Here is an 18,665-nt window from a genome sequence, read left to right as displayed (position 1 = left end):
TTGTAAGCGAACGAAGATAAAGACCATTTAAACTGAGGTACCTTAAATCCGACAAGTTGTCCGGCTAAGCAAAAAAATCTTGCTTTTTGATATGGGTCCATGGTATTGCACTTCTGTGGCGGATGGAATGCATCCGACTCGTGTTCAAGATGTTCAATAAACATGTTAAGTGCATATATATTCCCTTTTTTCTTGAGTCTGTTTGCTCATGCAAAATTAAATGTGATTAATATAGATTAAAAATGAATGATATTAAATCATGATTAATCAAAATTAATCCACAGGAACCCTGTGATTAATCTGATTAAAAAATTTAATCATTTGACAGCACTTATTTATTTATTTGTTTGTTTGTTTGTTTCACACATGGTTCAACAGTATTTCATTTCGTACATACAAATCCTCTTTCCCATTAACATAACACTGCACCCACGGGTGAAAAGGAGCAGGAAGAAGAATAAATTCTTATTAGCACCTGTCCCTTATCTGAATCATAATTATTCTTACAATCGCCAACAACCCAAAAAGCACTGTAACATTTATCATTATGTAACATTACAAAACCTGACAACAAATCAGTATAATCAACAATATACAACAATACTAGATGGCAAAGAAAAATTGTTCCTTCCACATTTAGCCCAAATTACATAGTAACAATCACACAATTACCAAGTGAGGGACAATGGCAAGGGCAGGCACAGTTCTACACGTATATTGAGGGACAGGTGTGGGCCAATTGCAATCAACCACAAACAAAAGACTATGGGCAATGAGGAACAGGTGAGGGTAATAATCAAATTCTAAGGGTACAAACATAAGGAAAAAGTAGAGCACAGGAACAGAATATACTACAAGACTAGATACAAGAATCAGGGATAAATAAGGTACAAAACAAGGGTCCGAACAGAGATACAAGAAAACATTACAAACAAGAAGCCCAACAAAACTGGGGCACAAGAATTTCAAGCAGGGTGAGGCTGGTCTAGTTTGTAGTAAACTCAGTAGTTTCTATGGATTTCATCCTGATACCTACTGGCAGTCAAGGTGCCATTGTCTAGCCTGTAGAGTAGGGTGGGGTGAAAAAATCAAAATTTCCAATAGCAATTTCCAATAGTGTGGAAAAGTTGTCACTGGACCTCGTTATTAAAAATACAAAATATCTTTGAAATAGTTTAATATTTTCAGGTTCCACAACGCGATCGAAGTTTTCACCTTTGGATCAATCGTTCCATCTTCTAAGAGTCTGGGCAACTTCCCCTTCACCCCAAGTATGGGCAGCCTTGCTCTGCCAGCCCTGTTCTGCTCCCTGTAATAATATAGTTATTGGATAAGATAAACACTATTCTCGTAAATGTAATGTAACATGGCATCAACTTGTAAAATTTATATGGTCGAAAGGGAAAGGCATTTGAACACACGTTTACACGGAGAGAAATGTTCATTAAGCAGGAATATTTCTTAAATAAGATTTAAAAGTGGAGAGTAAAGAACAATCATGGAGAGACTGAGAAGGAGAATTACAGACTTTAGGGTCAATGGCACTGAATGACACGCCACCAATGGTGAGAAGCCTGGTGCAAGAGACAAGGAGCAGGTTACAGCTAGATGACTGAAGAAAGCGAGAGGGAGAGTTAGGAGTCAGAACATTACTGAGGCAGCAGGGTCAAGGTCATGTAGTGCTTTGAAGGCGAGTAGCAAAATTTTAAATTTGATACGGGACAGAACTGGTAACCAGTGTAACTGTGAGAGATTGGGGGTGATGTGAGCAGATGGCTTGTTATGAGTGAGGACTCTAGCAGCAGAATTCTGAATAATCTGAAGCTCTTGTAAAGATGTGGCAGGAAGGCCAACGAGAAGGGAATTCCAATAGTCAATACAGGACATGATGAAAGCATGAACCAGACTGTGTGCATCATTACTAGATAGAAATGGCCAAAGGTGAGCAATATCATGAAGGTGATGAAATGCAATTTAGTGAGGGAATTATATGCGGATCAAAGTTCAGTGATTGGTCAAATATCCTCCTAAGTTTCTGATGACAGGAGCAGGTTTATCAGACAAACTATAAATACAGGCTGAGAAATCAAATGCTTCAGATAATGAGGACTTAGGACCTATGACTAAAACTTCAGTTTTATCAGAATTTAGTTTGAGAAAGTGATCATACATCCAAACTTGGCATCCCATTAGTGCTTTGGGAGGGGAATCAATGGGGGATTGCGAACTAACACATGACTGAATACCATCTCTGTAGCAGTGAAAGCCTCCCCTAAAATATGCCTAACGACGCCCTTGACAGGACACACACTACGGACAAATTAGAGACACCAGTTTTCTTAACTGCATGTATTTTGATTGGGGTGGTGGATTACCATGAGAAAACCTACTGGAATACAGTGAGAACATGAAAAGACACACAGGCAGGACTGGGAACTGAACCCACAATCGTTGAGACAGAAAACCTCAAGGCTGCTGGCTAAACCACTCAGGCACGTGATTCCATTACAGCACAATGTCGTTTCTATGCAAATACTCCGTCTGGTTACAATACTGTAGGTTCCTGTACATAGTTTCTCATTATGAAGACGATGCTGTGATCTTAATTGATATTTGTTAACCTGGTAATTCTCAAGCTTTGTGATTTCTGTTATCTGGGTGGAAATTCACAACAAAAATAACTATCCCATGCGGACATTAATAAAATAGGCCAATTAATTGTCCTGTACATATAAGAAACACAGCTGTAGTGCTGGGAGGTTTTTGTACGGCGTGTCAATCAGATTCAGTCACTGTGGAGAACCTTCGGCGGCGGGACCAGACTGGATGTTGGCAGTAAGTATCCAGCTTTTAATATTCAGAATACAAGTAGAAACATTTATCACACACACATTCATATATAATTATGCACTTAGGCAACGTTGTGTTAATATAGTAAATGCAATGATTTCTCTTTATCGTGAAGATCCAGGCTTCAATAAGCTATCTTTCCAGTGAATGTGACAATGTGTATAAAAGATTACCATCCATATTCCACCTGCTTTGATCAGACTTTATTAGTAGATGTATAATAATTGCAAAGAGTAAATTCAGATGCTGAACGTCATGTTACCTGTTCAGCATACTTAGATTTTGTAACTGACAGAAAAAAATAAGTTGGAAGTAAGTGCTTCTTTCTGTTGTACAGTATTCTTTCAATATTATTTTACATGATTCATATCAGTCATGCGTATTGTATTTATCGACTGAGTACAAGAAATAAGATGCTGCCTCAGACAACAAGATCACATCAACTTAAAGTGTCCAAGTGTGTCAATAGACGGTCATGAAGGTATGGAAAACTAGAAAAATAGATCCTAAAATCTAATCAATGTAGTTAAAATAAAACCTGAATTTTAATAATCAGTCAAAACAAATATGTTTAAAGTTATATACCTCATGACCCCACACTGGACAGAGTATAGAAAATGAATGGACGTGCATTTCAAACATTCATCTCAAAAACTCATAGGAAAAGGAATTAAACTAACCGTGGATTCGGGAATGCTTGTAGCTGTGATACTGAACTACGGCAATATTAATTTTTGCAGATTTTATGGAAATGTCTGTTTTATTAAATACAGAAATAAAACAGTCATAGATTTAGCCCAGTGAAACTGTCATGGTGCACTGTGTATATCTTGTTATATATTATTAACAAATATTTTATTGGACACAGACCTAAAGTCCCTTTGGTGTCCCCTAGGTATCAAAGCCCCCACCCTGACGGTCCTGCCCCCCTCCAGTGTGGAGGTGTCCAGCAAGAACTCGGCCACCCTGATGTGCCTGGCCAACAAGGGCTTCCCCTCCGACTGGAAGCTGAGCTGGAAGGTGGACGGTAACAGCAAAGCCTCAGAGACGAGCCGCGGGCTCCTGGAGAAGGACGGCCTGTACAGCTGGAGCAGCAGCCTGAGCCTCACTGCGGACGAGTGGAAGAAGGCGGGCTCAGTGGTCTGTGTGGCCAATCAGGGCTCTCAGGCTGCTGTCACTCAAACGCTGAAGAGGGCCGACTGTTCAGAGTAGATGAGCTCAGCGTCACCTGTGATGAGCGGCTGATTACTGTGTTTTTACTGTGCTGTGCTACACGCTTCTGATTTACTGATTACATAGAGATAATAATGTGCTTTGCTTGATCCATGAGTGAATATCTTTACTGATATTTTATTAGTTTTTGTGTCTCCTTTTATTATCTTGTGTTTTATTCCTGAATGCTGCAGAAATAAAGATTATATCTTGTCTGATAAACTGACCATCATCATAACTGGTTATTTTAACATGCACACAGTGATACCATCATGACACAGAAAATGATCTTGAACCTTTCAATCAAGAGTTTTTAAGTCTGAATATAACTCTTGTATCAGAAACACAAAAATTTTATCTTCTGCATTATGTGGAAAGTAAAGTAGATATATTGAGGGACTTTTAATTTATGTTTGAAAAGGTTAATACTGAGCAGTTCCACTATACTGAGTTTATAAATCACATCATAAGCTCATTCTTCATAAAACAGAAAACAATTCTAATTAACTTCATTTAACATATCGTAATTATTTGCAATAGGAATATGTTTTTGTCACTTTGTAGCTAAAATATGCGAAACTGTTAACTAAACCCCAATGAAGACAGTCAGTTATCATATGAGACAATCTGTTGCTCTGTGATACGGGCTGAGCCCCCACCTCACTCTAACCCCAGGGGGACTGGGGGACATTTGCCTGCTCTATTCTGGGGGCAGCAGAACCGTCCTCAGTTTATGAAAATATGAGTTTCGCTCCAACGGCTGAGAGTTTAGCTTCTGGTCTTAAAACAGGCTGGACTGGGGCAGCTGTGAGGGGGAGGGACTGACCCCATTTCTGATCAGGGGACAGGAAGCGGAAATGTCAGCTACTCACTGGCTACATCAGTACTTCTTAAACTATAATACATGGACAATTATTTGGTTTGTAAGAAAAAATCTGTCATTTTAGTTTGATTTTGGAATAAATTCATAGTCACATATATCAACATAGTTTAACTACTAGAGAAACAACATCCCTGTTTGTTTGAACAGAGTAAGGCTGGTCCAAGGGCCATAGGGAGACCAGGATCTCCACCTTGGCTGAGTTTGCAGGTTCTCTGCTTGACGTCCTGGGCTGTTTCCTCCCCCCATTGCCCCAAAACATGAATTGGAGGTGCCACATTGTCTGTAGGTGTGAATGGCTTCGTGCCCCGTGGTGGGCTGGCACCCTGTCCTGGGTTATTCCCTGCCTTGTGCTCATTGTTTCAGGGATGAGCTCTGGACCATCGTGATGCTGCATAGAACAAGTGGGTTTGGAAAATGAATGATTTATACAAAATCCAGACGTGATACAAACAGCTGGGTATTGCTGCTTGGCAATGTCACAATTTACTTATAATTCTGTATTTTAAAAAATCCAAAATAGAGTATATAAATATTTCCCCTACCAAGAGCATAAATATAACATGTTAATGCTATACAGCACAAGTTATATGCCTATTTTTTGCAATTTATCTAATCAATTTATTTATTCTTTAGGAATAATAGCAGTTCCAGTGGCCATAAATATGTGGGGAATATCATGTATATCTTTGATCACTGAAGCGCCTACAGCAGACGGTCTGGACATACACTGATGGTAAAGCTCTGCTATACTGCCCTACAGAGGCAACACACGGTAACTGCAGATTTTAGCAAAATTCAGCTATGACCGAAATCCAGTGTCTAAAGCTCTGTTTTATCTCGTGAGAAAATATCTTACTTTTTACTTTTACAGTATGTAAGAAAATGGAGTGTGAAACTTACAGCAACTATAAAATCCACACTAAAACCAAGGCGAAACACCCTTTTCCCTCACTTTCAGTGTCAGCGTAGTTACTGTAGTTACTGTGGGTACACTCTGTTTACCCATGACTGCGTGACCTCACAGAACAACACGAGCATCATTAAATTTGCTGATGATACCACAGTCATAGGGCTGATCACTGGGTGGCAGAGACAGACTATAGAACCGAGGTGGCGGCACTTCTGGATTGTTGTCAGAAAAACAACCTCACTTTGAACACAGATAAAACCAAGGAGATGATCATCGACCCAAGGAAAAAGAAGTCGCAGCTCATTCCTATTCATATCTGTGAGGCCGAGGTGGAGAGAGTGGAAATCTTCAAATTCCTTGGAACCTACATCAGTGAGGATCTGACCTGGACTCATAATACACAACGACTCATCAACCAGGCACACGAAAGACTGTACTTCCTGAGGAAGCTGAGGAAATTTGGTATGCCAACCAAAGTCCTAACCAGTTTCTACAGAGGTACAGTAGAGAGTGTCATCACCAGTTCTATCATTGTATGGTATGGCAACTGTTCTGTGCAGGAGAGGAAGGCTCTCCAGCGTGTAATTAAAACTGCACAGTACATTTCTGGAACAACCTGCCCCACTCTGCAGGACATCTATAACAGTAGGGTCATCAAGAGAAGCCACAACATACAACCCCAATTCCAATGAAGTTGGGATGTAGGGTAAATTGTAAATAACAACAGAATGCAATGACATAGAAATCTCATAAACTGATATTTTATTCACAACAGAACATATAAAACATGTAGAATGTTTAAAGTGAGACATTTTGCTATTTAGTGAAAAATATTGGCTCATTTTGAATTTCATGACAGCAACACGTCTCAAAAAAGTTGGGAAAGGGGCAATAGGAGGCTGGAAGAGTTAGTGGTACAAAAACCCAGCAGCTGGAGGAACAATTTGCAAATAATTAGGTCAATTGGCAACAGGTCAGTAACATGACTGGGTATAAAAAGAGCATATTAGAGTTGCAGTGTCTTTCAGAAGTAAAGAAGGACAGAGGATCAGCAATCCCCCTAATACTGCATCGACAAATAGTGGAGCAATTTCAGGAATCAAGTTCCTCGGTGTAAAATTGCAAAGAGGTCGAAAATATCTTCATCTACAGTACATAATATAATCAAAAGATTCAGAGAATCTGGAAAAAAATTTTGTGTGTAAGGGACAAGTATTCTGGATGCTCATGATCTCACAAATAGGCATGATTCTGCAATGGAAATCACTAAATGGGCTCAGGAATATTTCCAGAAAACGTTATCAGTGTTTGCCGTGCCACCCAAAGATGCCAATTAAAACTCTATCATTCAAAGAAGAAGCTGTATTTAAACATGATCCAGAAGCGCTGACGTCTTCTCTGGGCCAAAGCTCATTTACAATGGACTGTGGCTAAGTGGAAAACAGATAAATCAGATAAATCTAAATTTGAAATTCTTTTTGGAAGCCAGGGATGCCGTATCATCCTGACTAAAGAGGAGAAGGACCACCAAGCGTGTTATCGGCGCTAAGTTCAAAAGCCAGCATCTCTGATGAATGGGGGTGCATTAGTACATATGGCAGGGGCAGCTTGCATATCTGGAAAGGCACCATCAGTGCTGAAAGGTATATCCAGGTTCTAGAGAAACATATGCTGCTATCCAGACAACATCTCTTTCAGGGAAGACCTTCCACTTTCCAACATGACAATGCCAAACCACACACTGCATCAATTACAATATAATGTATTCGTAGAAGGATCCGGGTACTGAACTAGCCTGCCAGTGGTCCAGATCTTTAATGCGGAATCATAAAATGAAAATTACGACACAGAAGACCTAGGACAGTTGAGCAACTGGAATCCTGTATCTGACAAGAATGGGACAACATTCCTCTCCCAAAACTCAAGCAACTGATCTCCTCAGTCCCCAGACGTTTACAGACTGTTGTTAAAAGCAGAGGGGATGCCACTCAGTGGTAAACATGGCCTTATCCCAACTTTTTTTATTGCTGCCATGACATTCAGAATTACCTTATCTTTTCCTTAAAATTATACATTTTCTCAGATTAAACATTTGATGTATTTTCTATGTTTTGTTATGAATAAAATATGGGTTTATGAGATTTCCATATCATTGCATTCTGTTTTTATTTACAATTTGCACAACGTCCCAACTTCATTGGAATTGGGGTTGTATATATTGGATATATTTTTGCAAGATAATGGGCGAGAAAAGTGACTACGTGTATATTAGAAAAACAGTCCACAGTCACTCCACTGTGACTTAGAAGATACGTGTGTGTATTCAGTCTGTTACACTAATCTGATCTCCTCTGCGGGGACTTTAGACTAACTTCCCATTCAGCACCTGCAGTGAGTCCCAGCTGCAGCAGTGCAGTCACTGTGCAGTCTGACTGAGGGAGGTTTTTGTACGGCTCTGTATCACTGTGTGGACGGCCAATTACTACCAATGTTATGAACACTCTGACAGTAATAATCTCCTGCATCTTCAGTCTGGACTCCACTGATGGTCAGAGTGAAGTCAGTACTGGATCCACTGCCAATGAATCGAGATGGAATCCCAGAGTAACGGCTATTTGCTAGATATATTAGGAGTTTAGGAGCTTCTCCAGGTTTCTGTTGGTACCAGGCTAAGTAATTATTGCCATACACAGCCGGACTGACTTTACAGCTCATAGTGACAGTCTGTCCTTGGAGAACAGCCTTTACTGCAGGAGTCTGAGTCACAGTGACCTGGCCACTGGATTCTGAAAGTAAGATCAAAATAAAAACATATTAGTAACAAAAATTTATAAAATATGTAATAACAGATTATAAATACTGATATTACCTTTTGGATTTCTAATTTTGTAAATAAATTTGTATGTGAACTCAAATTATTTATCAAATAATAATAATATATGGCTGTACTTAGCAAAACAGCTGAATTGCTGTAATACCCTTTACTCTATCATTTCATTTTTTTAATCTCTAAATGAATAATTACTATTACAATGTATTTGCCAATAAAAATTACAGAATATTACCTTGAGAGAAAAAGGCAAAGACCACAATGAAGATGCTGATAGACGCCATAGCTGTGTTGGTGTCTGTCGCTGTGAAGTACAGACAGCTGTCAGTCATGAAGTGTTATGAACAGGATTATAAGCACCATCAAGGCACTGAAGCATGTGCTGCTTATGCAAAGTGTCTCCTCTATGCAAATTACCATCCTGGGCCATCAGGCCCATAGAGTGAAGGTTAATGGGCCACGCTGGTCCCAGTCTGATGTATATATATGCAGTTAATCACCCTAGAGATAATCACTAAGTGACGCTGACTAAAGAAAACAATTAAAATAGGCGAGATGCATGTCCTCTCAAACATTAGTGCTTTAAATACCTGGGAGTCCACATGAACAGCAGCCTGGACTCGGCAGACACACAGAGAGCAGACCCTACTGTCTGAGGAAGCTCTGATCTTTCAGTTTGTGCAGCAAACTGCTGAGGATGTTTTATCAGTCCTGAGTGACCAGCATGCTTTTATACATCTACTTTCCAGGGGAAAGGATCTGATAGCCGTGTGTCTGTCTGTGTAACACAGACCCCCCCTGAAGAAGCTCCCTGTAAAATGACCCCCATCATTACTGCCCCCCCCCCCCCCCACCTCAGGCTGACTGGGACACCAGGGCCCCGTTCCAAGACCAGCACTGTCCTCAAGCAGCCTGCCTTCAGTTTGAGACACACTTTTCTTTTTTTGTTATTAAACCCCCTCACACCCAAGCCTGCGATCAGTCTCTTATCTCTCCCAATACATAATGGCAGTGCTCCAGATTACTGCATGGTCTGGATTAGGTTGTGTCCCCCCCAATACAGTCAGTAGATTTACCTTTATATGAGTGAAATTAGACAGAGCAGTTTAGAGGTGAGGGGGATGGCATTTTTTTGTCATTTTTTTCCACATGGGGGTGGCATCCATGTGTATCCCATAACAACTGGAGCCCTGCCTATAATATTAAAGAACAGAGACGGTCATTTCATCACAGAGGCAGAGAACCATCATTGGTAACACTTTACTTGAAGGGGCACAAATAATATAGTATTATGATATTATTTATGTATTAATTAACCACAAATTAAGTCTTAGTTACATACTGATCTCAGGTCCGTTCATCATTAATGAATCACAAAGCATCATTTATCTCAGGTAGTTACTATATTTGTGATTATATCTGTTAATTCTGCAAACCTTTGTCAACAACGCAAGTGACATACTCATCTCATGTTTGTTCATATTTAATCAATCATAACACATTTTATCTCAAGTACCTACTATATTTGTTCATAATCTCTACTTCAGTAATAACTGAGTTACTACTAAGTATTTATGCTCCCTCAAGTGTTACCCCTTCATTTTGAATGCATTTGTTTTGCTGGTTTGCCTGGTATGTTTGTATCTATGACTGATGGAATCAATATAAAACATCACTGAACAGTTAAACTCGCTGCATAAACATGTCACTCTAAAAAGGCATTTAAAGACCATGGAAAGATCTGCCTTCTTTGATGACATCATTTTGAATATCAAAAGTTTCATGTTTTTTCTGCGGTGATGATGTCATTCAGAAGATACTTTGCATTTTCAGCTCATGCCTCAGTGCTCTGGGAGGGTTTATATTCCAGGAGGTTTAACACTTCATGACTGACAGCTGCCCTTCATCACAAGAGACTCCAAACAAACATGACTTTGATCAGCCTCAGCATCTTGCTCTTCATTCTCACTCAAGGTAAAACAGAACAAGCCTGACGATTTAGCAACATATTGTTTGATGAATCTTGCTAAATATTTGAAATAGGCATTTAGAGTGTGACATTGTGTGACAATTTTAACTGTTGATTCAGTTTTAAATATGTTTTTATTTCATATTTCTTTTCAGAATCCAGAGGACAAGTGACTGTGACTCAGACTCCAGAGCTGATATCAGTTTCCTCAGGACAGACAGTCACTATAAACTGTAAAACCAGCAGTTCTGTGTACACTGATAAGCATGGCCCCCGCATGGCCTGGTACCAGCAGAAACCTGGAGAAGCTCCTAAACTTTTGATCTATTTGGCAAGTACCCGTAGCTCTGGGACTTCGTCTCGATTCAGTGGCAGTGGATCTAGTACTGACTTCACTCTGACCATCAGTGGAGTCCAGGCTGAAGATGCAGAAGATTATTACTGTCAGAGTGAACATAACATTGGTAGTAACTGGCTGTTCACACGGTGATACAGAGCCGTACAAAATCCTCGCTCAGTCAGACTGCACAGTGACTGCACTGCTGCAGCTGGGTCTCACTGCAGGTGCTGAGGGGCAACGTCATGACTTGAGCCCCCCATAAAGCCGATTAGTCATTAATACATTTTATATTTATCTTATTAATAACCCCAAACCACTGTGACCTGACAGAGCTACAGCAGATCCACGTACACCCTGATATCGCTGGTGACAGGAAAGCGGAGACACAGAGGGTCAGTGTGTAACACTGTTACCTCACACCTGCAGGGTTGTCTCCTGTCTTTGTGGGGGGGGGGGGGGGGGGGTTTGCTTGTACCCCCCATATTGTGTGAATTTCTTTTCCCAGTCCAAAGACATTGACTTAGGCTACTAGCCTCTCGTAAACTGCATATACACTCACCTAAAGGATTATGAGGAACACCTGTTCAATTTCTCATTAATGCAATTATCTAATCAAACAATCACATGGCAGTTGCTTCAATGCATTTAGGGGTGTGGTCCTGGTCAAGACAATCTCCTGAACTCCAAACTGAATGTCAGAATGGGAAAGAAAGGTGATTTAAGCAATTTTGAGCGTGGCATGGTTGTTGGTGCCAGACGGGCCGGTCTGAGTATTTCACAATCTGCTCAGTTACTGGGATTTTCACGCACAACCATTTCTAAGGTTTACAAAGAATGGTGTGTAAAGGGAAAAACATCCAGTATGCAGCAGTCCTGTGGGCGAAAATGCCTTGTTCATGCTAGAGGTCAGAGGAGAATGGGCTGACTGATTCAAGCTGATAGAAGAGCAACTTTGACTGAAATAACCACTCGTTACAACCGAGGTATGCAGCAAAGCATTTGTGAAGCCACAACATGCACGACCTTGAGGCGGATGGGCTACAACAGCAGAAGACCCCACCGGGTACCACTCATCTCCACTACAAATAGGAAGAAGAGGCTACAATTTGCATGAGCTCACCAAAATTGGACAGTTGAAGACTGGAAAAATGTTGCCTGGTCTGATGAGTCTCGATTTCTGTTGAGACATTCAAATGGTAGAGTCAGAATTTGGCGTAAACAGAATGAGAACATGGATCCATCATGCCTTGTTACCACTGTGCAAGCTGGTGGTGGTGGTGTAATGGTGTGGGGGATGTTTTCTTGGCACACTTTAGGCCCCTTAGTGCCAATTGGGCATCGTTTAAATGACACGGCCTACCTGAGCATTGTTTCTGACCATGTCCATCCCTTTATGACCACCATGTACCCATCCTCTGATGGCTACTTCCAGCAGGATAATGCACCATGTCACAAAGCTCGAATCATTTCAAATTGGTTTCTTGAACATGACAATGAGTTCACTGTACTAAAATGGCCCCCACAGTCACCAGATCTCAACCCAATAGAGCATCTTTGGGATGTGGTGGAACGGGAGCTTCATGCCCTGGATGTGCATCCCACAAATCTCCATCAACTGCAAGATGCTATCCTATCAATATGGGCCAACATTTCTAAAGAATGCTTTCAGCACCTTGTTGAATCAATGCCACGTAGAATTAAGGCAGTTCTGAAGGCGAAAGGGGGTCAAACACCGTATTAGTATGGTGTTCCTAATAATCCTTTAGGTGAGTGTATATGTTTAGCAATGGCAGAACAATTGTACACTAGGCCCTGGGGCAAAAATGGACCAGCCCCCCCCCTTCTAAATTCACACCTAGGGGCTGCCTATGTCAGTGGCAGCAGTTGCACTTGCACATTCCACAAACATGCTTTTTTTGTTAAATGCACGCCTCGAGAACATAGTTTGATTACAAAACTTTGCAAACTGTTACTTTTCAAAATTGTTTTAAGTATTGTACCATCTTAATGAGATTGTATACCTAAAAATGAGAGACATAAATGTAGTTTGTTCGCATAATATGCTTGAGATCAGCTCCTTAATTCTCACAAACGTTTTGTATTCATCAGAGATTTGCAGTGAGGACATCACTGTGTATAGATACTAGTGTATAGACATTTTATACTAGTGTATAGACATTTTCCTTGTCCTGTATCTTCCATTAAATATACTAATTTCTTAATAAACATAAGTGAAACAATGATTATACTAAGCTAAGTGTAGTTATGTAAATCTAGCAATGTAGAATCCCTACTGTAGGGTTCCAGAAGAATGAAACCATCTGGAATTACATTTTAACGTTGTTGTTCTACTCTGGTATCACAGTAGGGTGTTTATTTTTTATGCACGAGTATGGTCTAGTATACTAGTTTTTCATGTATCATTTGAGTGGGACATAATTACAACATGGTTTTATATTTTTAGTAGGACTGTTCCAAGTCCCAGCACCACCCTTGATATACGCTTAGTGGATGGATGGGTATTTTTCATACACATAGATGTAACCAGGTGGAAACGTGACGTTTCGTAACGTTTTCATCCAAGTTCCGACTTGAAGAGAAATAATCGAACGCACTGTGGCTGCCCGATTTGCGGTCCTGGCTGTGGCACATCAAGGGTAGGGCTGTTTGTGGAGGAGTGGCGACCGTCTCCAAGTCAGGGATGTAGGGCTCCAGAGGAATCAGCTCCGGCATGTCAGCCTCATCCCCGAGGTGAGCCTGACTGGGGTAGTTGCTCTTTATGCCCAGGGACTGGAGATGCGTGGGAGCCCATCTCTCGCATTGCTGGAGGACTTGTTCCTCCCTTGCAGAAGTGAAGCGACAGTGATGTTTGTTCAACATGGTCTCCTGTTCTCAGGTCCCAGCCCTGCTTCACAAAACTCTGCCAGATTGAAGAAATAATATTTCATATCCTATTTTGCACTCACAATTTAACATAAATTGGTATAAGATAATGTGTGTTAAATTAATTTTAGTTGATCATTTATTATGGTCATTGATCAGTGGATTTCATCTTTGCCTAAGCTGAAGGCTCCATTATAAATATGCATTAAATAAACATTGTGTCAAGAAAACGTCTGTTTTGTCAACTAATCGGTAGATACTGATGCTAATGGTCATGATCAACATGAAGTTTTCAGTTTAAAATAAAGACATTTGCGATTGTGACAAAAAACAATAACTCCAGTTACACATGTAGTCTGAGGAAGTCTTCTGAAAACATAAAGCATAGTGACTGACATTTCATCACTGTTGTTACCAATATCAGTTTTTAAAAAGAAAACTCTCTCCTTCATTGAAAGTGAATCCAGCTGAATACTGAGAGGCATGAGAAGACCCAAAAATTAGAGTCAAAGTACCTTTGTGGGGTTTTCTCCAGGTACTCTGGGTTCCCCCCACATTCCAAAAAAATGCTGAGGCTAATTGGAGTTACCAAATTGCCCGTTGGTGTGAGTATGTCTATGAATGATGTGTTAGCTTGCTCTGTGGTGTGTTGGTGCCCCATCCTGGGTTGTTCCCTGCCTTGCACCTGTAGCCTCTGGAATAGACTCCGGACCCCCCGCGACCCTGAACAGGATAAGCGGTTTCAGAAAATGGATGGATGGATGGACCTTCCTTTTTAATGCATTTGTTCTGCTTGTTTGTCTCTTGCACCCATTTTGCCAACAGATCTTGTAAGTGAGTAAGTAAGTAATAGCTTTATTGTCATTGCACAATGTACAACGAAATTTGCAGTGCATCATGGATAATAAATATTTAATTCTTATATTAAGAATTACTAAAATAACAAAAAAAAATACTAATTCCTAAAAATACTCTCACTTCCACACATGCACCCACTCACTCGCACATATAACCTTAATAAACAAAAACACAACATAAGCATAAACAAAAACATAATTGTGCAGATGCATTTTTCCCCTGAGGCTATGATGTCAGTCAGAATGTCCTTTGTATTTTCAGCACATTGCTTGTTTGGCCTGTGTTTGGCCACTTCTCTTTCCTGTCCACCCCTCAGCCCAGCCCCCTTGCTGCTCCCATGGTCACTTTAGGGGAGGGTGTTGATCCTGCTTTTCCTGAGAGTCTGGTGCCGAGGGCCTCTGCAGCTCCAGGTTCTCCTGAACTGGTGGACGGGTTTCAGCAGGTGTGCAGCCCACCTTTCTCCCTAGGTCACCAGGGCCCTTCCGACGGTTCCACTCCCGGGGGTGACGGTGGCCTGCAGCGACCTCGAAGGCGGAGAAGACCACCCAGGAGACTACAGGACTTTGTGTGTTCCCTCGGGGGCGAGGAGCTCTGTGGGGAGGGGGTAGTGTAGTGGCTGGAGGACTAGGGCTATTCAATGTTTATTATAGGGCAGTCCTCCCACCATTTTCAGCCAATTTCTGGGGCTTTGGAGATAACGGGAATGTGGGGTACCTGCGGAGTGGGCAAAAGGAGAAGTGGCGGTCTCCACACAACCCTACATATATACTGGGGAACATTAATTGGCACGCGCTTGATTTTGTATCATTTTGATTGTTTGCATCGTGTTCCTTTTTGGAGAGTTTGGCGTGGGCCGTATCGGGTCCATTAAAGTGCTCTTTTGTGATATGCCTGTTGCATGGTCATTACAATATAAAGAAATACCAGAAAAACTGAGACTTTGCAAATCTACGGCATTTAACAGAATCACGGGCAGAATATACTGTTATTTCTGCAAAGCGATGCTGGTTTTAACAGCCAGAATCTTATAAATTACAGTGATTCCTAAATTAACAGAATGAGAAGCATACCTACCACATGAATCTTATTAAATGTGGGTGTAAGTAAGGAATTAACAGTCCATTCATGAATTACTGCAACAAGAAACATGGATGCAGCGCTGGGAGGTTTTGTATGGATGTCAGTTTCAATCACTGTAGTCCTAAAATTTTTATTTTAGAAGCCTTATACGCCTTTAGGTCAGATTAATTATAACATGATCATATTACTAAACATATAATAATCGTAGCAATAATTTCAAATATCGAACGTTACTTTTTCAGCATATGTAGTTTGTATAAGCCAGGGGCGTCAGAAGCATTTTGAATATGGGGGACGCACTAATATTTTATGTGAAATGTTGGGGGGTCCAAACGAATAATTATGAAATGTGAGGGGGACACGCCCCCCTCAGATTTAATGACGGCGACGCCGTTAGGCGAATTCGTCAACCCATAGACGAATAGGTATATACAGTAACGGTTTGTTATAGTTGCCTGTACTGCGCTGCTGTGAGGTTTTTGTACGGCGGCTGATGCGCCGTGAATCACTGTGGTACCCTTTCGGCGGCGGTACTAGGCTGGGTGTTGGACGTAAGTGCGTCTTTCTTATTTTATTAATGTTTGAATATCGGTATTATTGATTAGCATTAATCTGAGCTCTAATCTGAGCAATTGCATGTTGACATACAGCTTTAGCTCTCTTCTGTTTATCATAGACACTTCTATGGGTAACACGGTAACGCATTACTTGACGGCCGGTGCACAAATATATCTTATTATTATTTGTGTATTATTTAACCACAAACTAAGGCTTATAGTTACATATTGATCTCATGTTACCATTAATCAATTGTGACGCATGTTTTGTCTCAAGCAATTTTTGTTACTACATCGGTTAATTTTGTAAACCTTTGCGTATTACTAAAGGACAATAATGAATAACACGAGAACTGTCGTGATTGATTAATAGTGAACGAGCATGGGATCAGTACGTTCTCTTAGTGACTAGTTATTCATTAAGTACAGTAGGAGTGTACTATCTCATTTGTGTCCCCCAAGTGAAGTAAACTACCCTGTAGTTTAACAGTTTTCATAGTCATAGTGTGCGGTGCATTTCTCTTAGTAGGCTATGTATGCTCATTAACATTATTACTAAATAGCATTATTTCAGTGTCCAATTGAGTCAATTTACGGTCGTACCTGTATCGCAAATACGATGTTAATCATTATAATCAATATGATTATTATAAAAAGTCGAACATAATAACTGGTGATACTAATTAATATCTTCAAATTTTAAAGTTATATCTCTCACGTGTAATTTTCATGTTCGTTTCAAATACCAATATGAAAAGGAAACGTCTGTTCTATCACATGCAGAAATATTTTTGTTGTCATAGGTTCAGTATATATTGTCAAACAGTACTTAAAGTTTGCCTTGGACTCTGACCTAAAGTCCCTTTGGTGTCGCCTATAGGTAACAAAGCCCCCACCCTGACGGTCCTGCCACCCCATAGTGTGGAGGTGTCCAGCAAGAACACGGCCACCCTGATGTGCCTGGCCAACAAGGGCTTCCCCTCTGACTGGAAGCTGAGCTGGAAGGTGGACGGTAACAGCAAAGCCTCAGAGACGAGCCGCGGGCTCCTGGAGAAGGACGGCCTGTACAGCTGGAGCAGCAGCCTGAGCCTCACTGCGGACGAGTGGAAGAAGGTGGGCTCAGTGGTCTGTGAGGCCCATCAGGGCTGCCAGGCTCCTGTCACTCAAATGCTGAAGAGGGCCGACTGTTCAGAGTAGATGAGCTCAGCGTCACCTGTGATGAGCGCCTGATTACTGTGTTTTTACTGTGCTGTGCTACATGCTTCTGATTTACTGATTACATAGAGAAAATAATGTGCTTTGCATGATCTACAGGTATGAATGATTATCATTACTGATGTTTCATTAGTTTTGTGTCTCCTTGTATGATCTTGTATGTTTTATTCCTGAATGATGCCGAGATAAAGATTTCATCCTGTCTGATACATGGACTATCATCAAAGCTGATTATTTTAACACGCACACAGTGATGTCATCATGACACTGTTGTGAGGACATGATCCTGAACCTTACAATAATTTTAAAGATTTTGAAAGCCTGAATATAAACACTTCTGTTTTTCTGTCAAAAATACAAAATCATACCATTGAGAGACTTTTAATTTAGGTTTAAAATGGTTCATACTGAGCAGTTCCTCTACACTGAGCTTATAAACCACATCATGGGCTCATTCTTCATAAAACAGATTTGAAAACAATCAAACACATTTCACATACCAAAGTTATTTAAAACAGAAAGTATAGCTTCTCAAGGAATATATTGTCACATTGAATCCAAAATAAAATAAATAGTTAATTAAACAGCAAAGGCAGTCAATGATCGTGTGAGACAATCTGCTGCTCTGTGACACGGGCTGAGCCCCCACCTCACTCTAACCCCAGGGGGACTGGGGGACATTTGCCTGCTCTATTCTGGGGGCAGCAGAACCGTCCTGCTCAGTTCATGCAAATATGAGTTTCGCTCCAACGGCTGAGAGTTTAGTTTCAGGATTTAAAACAGGCTGGACTGGGGCAGCTGTGAGGGGGAGGGACTGACCCCATTTCTGATCAGGGGACAGGAAGCGGAAATGTCAGGTACTCACTGGCTACATCAGTAGTTTTTTTTATTATTCTACATGGACAATTATTTATTCTGTATGAGGAAATGAGGCACTTTCTGATGTCTGATTTTAGAATAATTTCATAATCACATATATCAACATAGTTTAATTATTAGAGAAACAACATCCCTATTTGTTTGAACAGAGTAAGGCTGGTCCAAGGGCCGCAGGGAGACCAGGATCTCCACCTTGGCT

General features: G+C 40.8%; 1 gene segment (V, D, J or C); it reads left to right on the top strand.

Annotated features, from left to right (window-relative positions):
- Positions 1-10,587: 10,587 nt before the first annotated feature.
- On the top strand, positions 10,588-17,878 carry LOC140588271 (Ig kappa chain V-V region MOPC 21-like). The segment is given in 4 exon segments: positions 10,588-10,659; positions 10,810-11,136; positions 16,334-16,366; positions 17,253-17,878. Coding segments are annotated over 4 exon segments (723 nt in total).
- The last annotated feature ends 787 nt before the right edge of the window (positions 17,879-18,665 follow it).

The sequence above is a fragment of the Paramormyrops kingsleyae genome, chromosome 3, assembly GCF_048594095.1.
Source record: "Paramormyrops kingsleyae isolate MSU_618 chromosome 3, PKINGS_0.4, whole genome shotgun sequence".
In the NCBI taxonomy this organism is placed as follows: Eukaryota; Metazoa; Chordata; class Actinopteri; order Osteoglossiformes; family Mormyridae; genus Paramormyrops; species Paramormyrops kingsleyae.
Note: the sequence above shows the minus strand (reverse complement) of the source record. Positions and strands in the feature narration are given on the sequence as shown.